The following is a 9879-nucleotide window of genomic DNA, read 5'->3' as shown; positions in this document are numbered from 1 at the left end:
ATAAAAAATTAGCCTGGCGTGGTGGCGTGCACCTGTAGTCCTAGCTACTCAGGGGGCTGGGGTGGGAGGGTCGCTTGAGCCTGGGAGGTCGAGGCTGCAGTGAGCTATGATTGCACCGCTGCCCTCCAGCCTGGGCGACAGAGCGAGATCCTGTTTCAAAAACAGATACATAAAGTAAAATTTTAAAAAGGGGAGGAACCCGGAGTCCAAGGAGCTCTTGCCTTGATTTCTATCCCACTGGGCCCCTGCAGGGGGCAGCACAGAGCGCACCTCAGGGTTGTCCAGCCAGCCTAAAGGACAGGGACTGCGGTATTTATCCACTGACTCCTCCAGGCATGGGTTTAGGGTTGACCTGGGCCTGCCTCCAAGTCGGCAAAGCAGGCTTCAGGGACCAGAGACGGCTCCCAGGAGGTGCAGGTGGCGGCCGTGGGAAGCGGGGCAGGTGTGCACCTGCAGCGGCAACCCTGGTGCTTCTGTCCCCCTCCTCGCCCAGGTGTTCTCCCTCGATGCTCCCCATAGCACCTACAATCTCTACTGCCCCTTCCGGGCAGGGGAGCGCGCGCGGCAGCTCGAGGTGCTGGCCCAGCAGATTGCCACACTGTGCGCCACGCTGCAGGAGTACCCGGCCATCCGCTACCGCAAGTGGGAACCCCACCCAGCCCTACCCCGATGCCGCCCCCTCCCCCTTAACCACGAGCAGCACCTAACCTTTAACCTCTCTTGTGACCCCAGCCCCGGCCCTCACCCTGGTCCCTGTCTCCTACCTTCAAACCCATCCTTGACCCCATCCCCTGTTGATGTCCCCCATGTCTGGCCTCCCCACCAGGGGCCCAGAGGACACAGCCCAGTTGGCCCATGCCGTCCTGGCCAAGCTGAACGCCTTCAAGGCAGACACTCCCAGTCTGGGCGAGGTAAGGGGGCGTGCTTGGGAGGTGAGGGGCAGCCCCAGGCAGCTCAGGGTCAGTGCCTCATTCCTGCCCTGAACCCCACCCCAGGGCCCAGAGAAAACCCGCTCCCAGCTGCTGATCATGGACCGGGCGGCGGACCCCGTGTCCCCACTACTGCATGAGCTCACGTTCCAGGCCATGGCCTATGATCTGCTGGACATAGAGCAGGACACATACAGGTCTGCAGACTTGGAAGCCGCCCCCATCCTTGCCACCGACCTGGTTCCCCAGTCCTCAGCTCCCCTGACCCCCAGGCTCCCTCCTTCCTCCCCAGATATGAGACCACCGGGCTGAGCGAGGCGCGGGAGAAGGCCGTCCTGCTGGACGAAGACGATGACCTGTGGGTGGAGCTTCGCCACATGCACATCGCAGACGTGTCCAAGTGCGTGCACATGGCAGCCGGATCCCCCTTCCCCTCCCCCACTGTGGGCCTGGTAGCGGCCCTGGGATCCCTGGCTGCTGCCAGGTCTTTGGCCCTCATGAGCACCCCTCAGTGTGACTCCAGATTGGCCTCCAATTTCAACCCACCTCCCTTTGTGCCCCCTGAGTGGGCTTACCTGTGGCCGGGTGCAGGGACACATGACTTCTGGCTCCTCTCCCCTCAATCTCACCCCTGCCCACCCTCATGGCCAGGAAGGTCACGGAGCTCCTGAGGACCTTCTGTGAGAGCAAGAGGCTGACCACGGACAAGGTAGGGGCAGACCCAGGTCACCAAAGGCGCTGGTGGAAGGAAGCCCCCTCCCCATGGGGGCAGGGTCACAGCCTAGATTTCGAGCCTGGAGTGAGGCCCAGGTGGGCATTGCCTGGCCTCACCCCTCACTTCCTACCCTCTTCCCCCTACTTCCCCAGGCCAACATCAAAGACCTGTCCCAGATCCTGAAAAAGATGCCGCAGTACCAGAAGGAGCTGAATAAGGTACGCTTGGGTGGGCAGGGAGTGGGGACACCTTGGCCCCTCAACCCCATGCTCTGTCTGCATTCTGCCTTGACTCAGCCTTTGTCAGCCCGTAACTCCCACCCTGCACCCCACAGTATTCTACGCACTTGCATCTAGCAGATGATTGCATGAAGCACTTCAAGGGCTCGGTGGAGAAGCTGTGTAGTGTGGAGCAGGTGGGGCGGGGCCTGCGGGGGGCGAGGGCGATGGTCCTGCCAGGGCGGTGTATTGGGGAGGGGCTGAACTGTAGAGATGGGGGGGTCTGGGGGAGGGGCAGGGTTTGTGGAGAGGTGGAGGGGCCTTGGAGAGAGGTGGGACCTGGTGGGAAAGGAGGGGGTCTTGTGGAGAAATGGTCCTAGGATGAGGGTGTGGCCTGTGCCTAGGTGGATGGGGCCCTGGAGAGGTGGGACCTGGGTGAGGGGCAGAGCCTTGCACAGGTGGTCCCAGGACAGGGGTGTGGCCTGTACATAGGTGGGTGGGACCTTGGAGAGGTTGGCAGAGTCTTGGAGAGGTGGGACCTGGGAGAGGGGCAGAGCCTTGGAGAGGTGGGACCTAGGAGAGGGGCGGAGCCTTGGAGAGGTGGGACCTGGGTGAAGGGTGGAGCCTTGGAGAGGTGGGACCTGGGTAAGGGGCGGAGCCTTGGAGAGGTGGGACCTGAGTAAGTGGTGGGGCCTTGGAGAGGTAGGACCTGGGTGAGGGGTGGAACCTTGGAGAGGTGGGACCTGGGTGAGGGGCGGAGCCTTGGAGAGGCGGGACCTGGGAGGGGGTGAAGCCTTAGAGAGGTGGGACCTGGGAGAGGGGCGGAGCCTTGGAGAGGTGGGACCTGAGTAAGTGGTGGGGCCTTGGAGAGGTAGGACCTGGGAGAGGGGTAGAGCCGTGGAGAGGTGGGACCTGGGTGAGGGGTGGAACCTTGGAGAGCTGGGACCTGGATGAGGGGTGGAAACTTGGAGAGATAGGACCTGGGTGAGGGGTGGAGCTTCGGAGAGATGGTCTCAGGATGGGGTGTGGCCTGTGCATAAGTGGGCAGGGCCTTGGAAAGGTGGGACCTGGGTGAGAAGCAGGGCCTGTGGAGAGACTGTCCCTGGACAGGGGTGGGACCTTGAGACCTGGTGCTGAGATGAGGTAGGACCCAAATGTCTTCTTGCCAAGGATCCTGGGGATGTCCCTGGCCTGCCTACCCCTGGGGATGTCCCTGGCCTGCCTCTCCCATCCCCTTCCCTGACACATAGTGGCCGGTGGACGGCTGACCCCATGCCCGCAGGACCTGGCCATGGGCTCCGACGCGGAGGGGGAGAAGATCAAGGACTCCATGAAGCTGATCGTGCCGGTGCTGCTGGACGCGGCGGTGCCTGCCTACGACAAGATCCGGGTCCTGCTGCTCTACATCCTCCTTCGCAATGGTGGGTGGGGGCTGTGGGGAGTCGGAATGCCCCCATTTGCCAGGGTCTCCCACAATCCTGGGAACTGCTGAACCCCACAGCTCTCCTTGGGTCATTTCCACTCACCGGGCTCACCAACCCCCACAGCTACCCCTCTGGACCCGGGAACCCTCCTCCATTGGCTTGGGGATTCCTCCATTGAGGTGAGGGCTCCCTGCTGACGTGGAAACCCTCACATCTGTGATTCCTATAGATGTGGGGCTCCCTCAGCTCATCTGGAGGAGCCCCTGATCTACCCCCTCCAGGTTCCCCACTCTTGCTCACACTAGCCTAGGGTCCTGAGGCCCTCCCCACTGCAAGATTCTTCCATCAGAGTCCTGGGAGCACCTCAGCCCACCCCAAATTCCCCTAAACCTGGGAGCCCACCTGGCCACCACCTCCACCCCGCCCATCCCTGTCCCCCAGGTGTGAGTGAGGAGAACCTGGCCAAGCTGATCCAGCATGCCAATGTACAGGCGCACAGCAGCCTCATCCGCAACCTGGAGCAGCTGGGAGGCACTGTCACCAACTCCGGGGTATGCCAGGAGCGGGCGTGGGGGGACTCTGGGAGAGGGCAGGGCCCTGCAAGGCAGAGGGCCGGTGGTGCACAGGCATGGTGTGGTTCCTGACGTGGTGTGGTTGCTGGGAGGCCAAAAGCAGTGTTTCAGGTCTGGTCTGGGGCCCAGAGGATGCTGGGGCCTCCCCCAGTCCCAGCTCACACAATAGGCTAGGGGAGAGAATGGGCGTCTGCCTAGGCTGGTCCTGGCAGTGGTGCAGTTGGGGGGCAGGTGGTCTGGAGTGCTAGAGCGGAGTAGGGTCTACTCCCTAGTGTGGGGGGCTACAACCACAGCTGTCTATCTGCGGTATCCCAGGGTTCTCTGAGGGCTCCTTCCCACCATCCATCTAGCACCCGCACAACAGCCATGTGTGGTGCTTTACTCTTGGTGTGACACTCTCCATGTCTCTTTCTGCCCTGTGCTCCCCCTCCACAGTGCCCTCACGCTGTCCCCATCTCTCCCCCATCCCTCATCCATCTCGCTGTGCACTGTTTCTCCGTGTCTATCTCTCTGTCTCTTACCTTTCTCTCTGCCTTCCCCTTTCTCTCTGTTCTGTCTCATTCCCCTCCCCTCTCTGTGCCCCTTCTGTCCCCGTCTTCCTCTCTGTTTCCCGCTTCATCTCTTGTCTCTCTCTTTGCCTTCATACTTTGTCTCACTGCCTCTTATCTGTTTGCCTATCTCTGCCTCTGTCTCTCTGTCTCTCTCTGGCTCACTGTTTCTCTCGCTGTCTCTCGCTCTCTCGCTCTCGCTCTCTCTCACTCTCTTGCTCTCTGTTCCACTTCCCTATCTTTGCCTGCCATCCCCCCCCCCCCAGCCACACCAGGCCCAGCCCCTCTGCAGGGCTCGGGGACCTCCACCCTCCTTCCCCTCAATCCTCCTGCGGCCCTCCCTGCCCCACCTGTAGGGCTCGGGGACCTCCAGCCGGCTGGAGCCGAGAGAGCGCATGGAGCCCACCTATCAGCTGTCCCGCTGGACCCCGGTCATCAAGGACGTAATGGAGGTACTGGGTGGGCAGGTCAGGGTGGGGGCCAGCCCTCCGCATCAGCTGGCAGCTCAGCCTCCCTCCTGCCGAGGCGCTAAGCCTCAGGGCTTAGGGGAAAATGCTCATTGCTGGCATTCCCTTGGCACCGATCTGCTCTGCCGAGGGGGGCACACCAAGCCTGCAGCTGAGGAATTGGGGCGACAGCGGGGTCTGTGCTGGGGAGCCTCACTTCCTCCCTACCTGCTGGCTGCCTCCTCTATATCTCTGTAGTCTGTTCCCCTGCCCTCCCAGGACACCCCTGAGCCCCAGCCCTGGCCTTTCCCAGGATCCCGGGGCAGCACCATCCAATGGTAATGGACCCGGGCGGCTTCCTGCTTCCTCCTTGTTCCTCTAAGAGCCCCAGCCCCTCCTTCTGCCTGGGGGCCAGAGACCTGGGCCTCCTAATCCCCATGGACCTCGAATATCTGGACTTCTGGGGCTCCGAGGGGCTGAGAGTCCAGACTCTGGGTTCCCCTAAGGGCTGGGGGTATTGACTGATGGTCCCCAAGGGCCTGGAGGCCTGGGTCCCCAAGGAGTTGCGGAATTAGATTCGTGGGTTCCCAGTGAGTTATGGGTCCAGATTTCTAGGTCCCCAGTGGCCAGAGGCCTAGAGTCCCCAGAGGCAGCTGGTGGAGATGCTGGTTCCTGTCTGCCAGGATCTTGGCCCCTGAATACCCTGTGGGGGGCATGCCTGACCCTGGGCCCATGCCTGGGGTTCCTCTCCTAACCCCTGTCTCGGCCACCAGGACGCCGTGGAGGACCGGCTGGACAGGAACGTGTGGCCCTTTGTATCCGCCCCCGCCCCCACGGCCAGCTCCCAGGCCGCCGTCAGGTGAGGCCCCGGGGCCGCCCCCACCCACGCCTGGGTCTGTGTTAGCGGGCGGCCTGGCGGCGGTGAGGACCTCCTGCCTGGACTTTGTGCCCCTGCCCTGCAGTGCCCGCTTCGGTCACTGGCACAAGAACAAGGCCGGCGTAGAGGCCCGGGCGGGCCCCCGACTCATCGTGTACGTCATGGGCGGTGTGGCCATGTCAGAGATGAGGGCCGCCTATGAGGTGACCAGGGCCACCGAGGGCAAGTGGGAGGTGCTCATTGGTAAGTCACCAGGACTGGGACTCTGGGGCTCCGGGGCTTGGCTTCCCGGGGGCTGGACTTGGACTTTCTAGGTTCCTAGACTCCAGAGTCCTCCGAGTCAGGGACCTGGTTTGCCGAGGGACAGGGACAGCCCCACACCAGCTGGGACCCTGGCGGGAGCCTGTCAAAGACGAAGGCAGTGTCCCCCAACATCGTCTCCAAACCTCTGCTCCTGCACAGGCTCTTCACACATCCTCACCCCGACCCGCTTCCTGGATGACCTGAAGACGCTGGACCAGAAGCTGGAGGACATTGCCCTGCCCTGACCCCTGGACCTGCCCCCTACCCCTCCCTTTCCAGAGAAATAAACTATTCCTGTCTCTCTGCCAGCCAGTGCCCACCTCATTTTCTTTCTAAGGGATCCCCTGGGAGTTGTGCTGAGCCAGGCCTGTGCCCCAGGCCCCACCAACCCCTATTATCCTCTCAGAAGGAGAATCAGCCTCTCCCTGCCCCCCAGGGCATCTCAAGCCCTTGTGGAGGTTAAGAACTTGGACTTTTGGCAGGGCGCGGTGGCTCACGCCTGTAATCCCAGCACTTTGGGAGGCCAAGGCGGGAGGATCACTTAAGGTCAGGACTTCAAGACTAGCCTCACCAACATGGTGAAAACCCATCTCTACTAAAAATACAAAACAACTAGCCAGATGTGGTGGTGTGCATCTGTAGTCCCAGCTACTTGGGAGGCTGAGGCAGGAGAATCGCTTGAACCCACAAGGTGGAGGCCGCAGTGAGCTGGGATCACGCCTCCGCACTTCAGCCTGGGTGACAGCGAGACTCTCCGTCTCAAAAAAAAAAAAAAAAAAAAACTCTCGTTTGAATATCGGCTCTAAGATTTTCCAGCAGTGAGGCCCTGGCCAACTTACGGGGTTCCCAGTCTAAAAACAGGGAGCCCAAAATAGCAGCTGCTTTGCAGAGGAGAGAACAGAGATAGTGCGGGAAGGCTGGTGGCATGCAAACGTGACAGCTGCTGCTACCTCATTTTCACTGGAACCATTTTGGCTTCTCCATTCATATTGTTATTAAGCAGAATGGACCCTGGAACTCCAACCCCCCTAGAACTGTTCCAAGGGGTCCTGTAGGCATACGATGCCAGAAGTTGTGTTCAGCTTCTGGTGTATTCATGTGAGGCACACAACAAACTCTGCTTTCTCCTCCCAGCCCCATGGGGTTCACAGAGGCTCCTGACTGCAGGACTTACCAGGACCTTCAGTGGGTATATCTGTTTGCTAGGGCGTCGTAACAAGGTACCACAGACTAGGTGACTTAACAGAAATTGTCAGGCGCCATGGCTCATGCCCGTAGTCACACTTTGGGAGGCCACGGCAGGTAGATCGCTTGAGGCCAGTAGTTCAAGACTAGCCTGGGCAACATAGTGAGATCCTGTCTACAAAAAAAAAAAAAAGTAGAATTAGTTAAGTGTGGTGGTGTGCACTGTGGTCTCAGCTGCTCAGGAGGCTGAGATGGGAGGATCATTTGAGCCTGGGAGGCAGAGGTTGCAGTGAGCCAAGATCATGCCAGTGCACTCCAGCCTTGGGTGACAGAGCGAGACCTCCGTTTCAAAAACAAAACTATAATCCCAGCACTTTGGGAGGCCGAGGTGGGTGGATCACCTGAGGTCAGGAGTTCGAGACCAGCCTGGCCAACATGGTGAAACCTTGTCTCTACTAGAAATACAAAAAATTAGCCAGGTGTGGTGGTACACGCCTGTGGTCCCAGCTACTTGGGAGGCTGAGGCAGGAGAATCGCTTGAATTCAGGAGGTGGAGGTTGTAGAGAGCCGAGATCGTGCCTCCGCACTCCAGCCTGTGCAACAGAGCAAGACTCTGTCTCAAAACAAACAAACCAATTTGTAGTCTTATGTTTCTAGAGACTGGAAGTCCAAGATGAAGATGTCCACAGGGGTGACTCCTTATGAGGTTCCTCTCCTTTCCTTGTAGACAGCTGTCTTTTCCCGGTGTGCTCACACAGTCTCCTCCCCCCGCCCCCATGCATGTCTGTGTCCTAATCTGCTCTTCTTACAAGGAAATTGATCATGTTGGATTAGGGCCCATGCATATGACCTCATTTTTACTTATTTCTTTAAAGATCCTATCTCCAAGTATAGTCACTTTCTGAGGCAGTTGCGGGGCAGGACTTTAGCATAGACATTTTTGGAGAGGACACAGTTCAGCCCATAGCACTCACAGCGCCAATAGAGCAGGAGAGGCCAGGCGAAGTAGCTTAAACACCTGTCATCTCAGTGCTTTGGGAGGCCCAGGTGGGAGGATCACTGGGGCCCAGGAGTTCGAGACTAGCCTGGGCAGCATAACAAGATTCTGTCTCTACAAAAACATTTTTTAAATTAGCTGGGCACGGTGTCTTGCACCTGGGGTCCAATTTACTCAGGAGGCTGAGGTGGGAGATCGCTTGAGGCCAGGAGTTTAAGACCAGCCTGGGCAACACAGCAAGACCCTATCTCTACAAAAAATAAGAAAAATTAGTCAGGCACCTGGTGGCATGCGCCTGCCTGTAGTCCCAGCTGCTCAGGACGCTCAGGTGGAAGAATTGCTTGAGCCCAGGAGGTTGAGACTGCAATGAGCTATGATCATGCCACTGCACTCCAGCCTGGGTGGAAAAGTGAGACCCTATCTCAAAAAAAAAAAAAAAAAAAAAAAGAAAAGAAAGGAAAAGAAACCTTTCTGGGGCACAGATATACAGCCAGCCATGTGAGTAATCTGAGGCAAAAGGGGCCGTGGGAGCCCATATCACATCTAATCCACCCAGTCTGGGGGCAATCTTGGAAGGCTTCCTAAAGGAGGCAGCATTTGCATAGAGAATGAAAATGAAGAGGGCGAAGGGAAGGGAGGGGAGGCAGAGCAGAAGCCAAGGCCAGAGAATGCCAGAGGCCCCTGAGGAGCCGAAGGGGAGGGTACTGACCTGCAACCCAATCTGAGAACCACGTGGAGCCACACAGGTCATGGTGAGGATTTTTGTCCCTGCTGAGGCCATAGGACATCATAGACAGGGTCTGAGTTGGGACAGGTAGGGACCCATGTCTCATGTCGGCGGTGAAATTCTCGCTGCTGGAGTGGGTGCCTGGGGAGGGGGCAGCGGGTGGGGAAGCAGCCTCTTCAGAGGTAGAGCCTCTCTCACTGCCTGGGCTCAAGCAATCCTCCCACCTCAGCTTCCTGAATAGCTGGGGCCATGAGTGCGTGTCAACAAGCCCAGTTAATCTTTTATTTTTTTGTAGAGACTGGGTCTGGCTATGTTGCCCAGGCTGGTTTCCTGGGCCCACACAATCTGCCCACTTTGGCCTCTCAAAGTACTGGGATGACAGGCGTGAGCCACCGCGCCCGGCATCTCTCCTGATTTTGAGGTCACAGATCCTTTTGAGAATTCAGGGAAATTTAAGGACACTCGTCCCAGAAAAACTGCACACACAATTTGCAGGTGGGGACTGAGGAAAATGCAGCCCCCTCTGATTCAGCAGTTCCACCATTAGGATTTATCCGAATCTCCCACCGGGGCAGGGAGATGGATGAGCAGAGTTGTGAAGGGTATGAGGTGTGGGGAAGAAAGTGGGTCGGCTGTGGACCCCTGGGGTCTGCCCGCCCTGGATATGCCTTTGCAAGGTCTCAGCAGGGACGCATTTTAAGTTACAGGAGGTGCAGGGAGTGGGAGGGAGGTGATTTTATTTTATTTTATTTTTTTATTATACTTTAAGTTCTAGGGTACATGTGCATAACGTGCAGGTTTGTTACATATGTATACTTGTGCCATGTTGGTGTGCTGCACCCATCAACTGGTCAGCACCCATCAATTCATCATTTATATCATGTATAACTCCCGAATGCAATCCCTCCCCCCTCCCCCCTCCCCATGATAGGCCCCAG

The 9879-nt window shown here is 58.6% G+C and overlaps 1 protein-coding gene across 4 annotated transcripts in view; it reads left to right on the top strand.

Annotated features, from left to right (window-relative positions):
• The window catches only part of STXBP2 (syntaxin binding protein 2), a 10967-nt gene extending 4627 nt beyond the window's left edge, over positions 1 to 6340 (top strand). For 2 of the 4 annotated variants that reach the window (XM_017879964.1, XM_017879962.1), the window contains exons 7-19: positions 494 to 642; positions 827 to 911; positions 996 to 1126; positions 1222 to 1329; positions 1581 to 1638; positions 1797 to 1862; positions 1979 to 2059; positions 3145 to 3283; positions 3728 to 3837; positions 4763 to 4858; positions 5626 to 5711; positions 5815 to 5972; positions 6192 to 6340. In XM_017879964.1, coding sequence (XP_017735453.1) covers positions 494 to 642; positions 827 to 911; positions 996 to 1126; positions 1222 to 1329; positions 1581 to 1638; positions 1797 to 1862; positions 1979 to 2059; positions 3145 to 3283; positions 3728 to 3837; positions 4763 to 4858; positions 5626 to 5711; positions 5815 to 5972; positions 6192 to 6277 — 1353 coding nt within the window. In that variant the 3' untranslated portion in view covers positions 6278 to 6340. Of the gene's footprint in view, positions 1 to 493; positions 643 to 826; positions 912 to 995; positions 1127 to 1221; positions 1330 to 1580; positions 1639 to 1796; positions 1863 to 1978; positions 2060 to 3144; positions 3284 to 3727; positions 3838 to 4672; positions 4859 to 5625; positions 5712 to 5814; positions 5973 to 6191 lie in introns of all 4 variants that reach the window. The other 2 variants (XR_001887001.1, XM_017879963.1) reach the window with 2 other exon arrangements.
• The last annotated feature ends 3539 nt before the right edge of the window (positions 6341 to 9879 follow it).

The sequence above is a fragment of the Rhinopithecus bieti genome, unplaced genomic scaffold (genome assembly GCF_001698545.2).
Source record: "Rhinopithecus bieti isolate Rb0 unplaced genomic scaffold, ASM169854v2 scaffold_10589, whole genome shotgun sequence".
Taxonomy (NCBI): domain Eukaryota; kingdom Metazoa; phylum Chordata; class Mammalia; order Primates; family Cercopithecidae; genus Rhinopithecus; species Rhinopithecus bieti.
The sequence above is the reverse complement of the archived record's forward strand: the minus strand, read 5'-3'. Positions and strand labels throughout refer to the sequence as shown.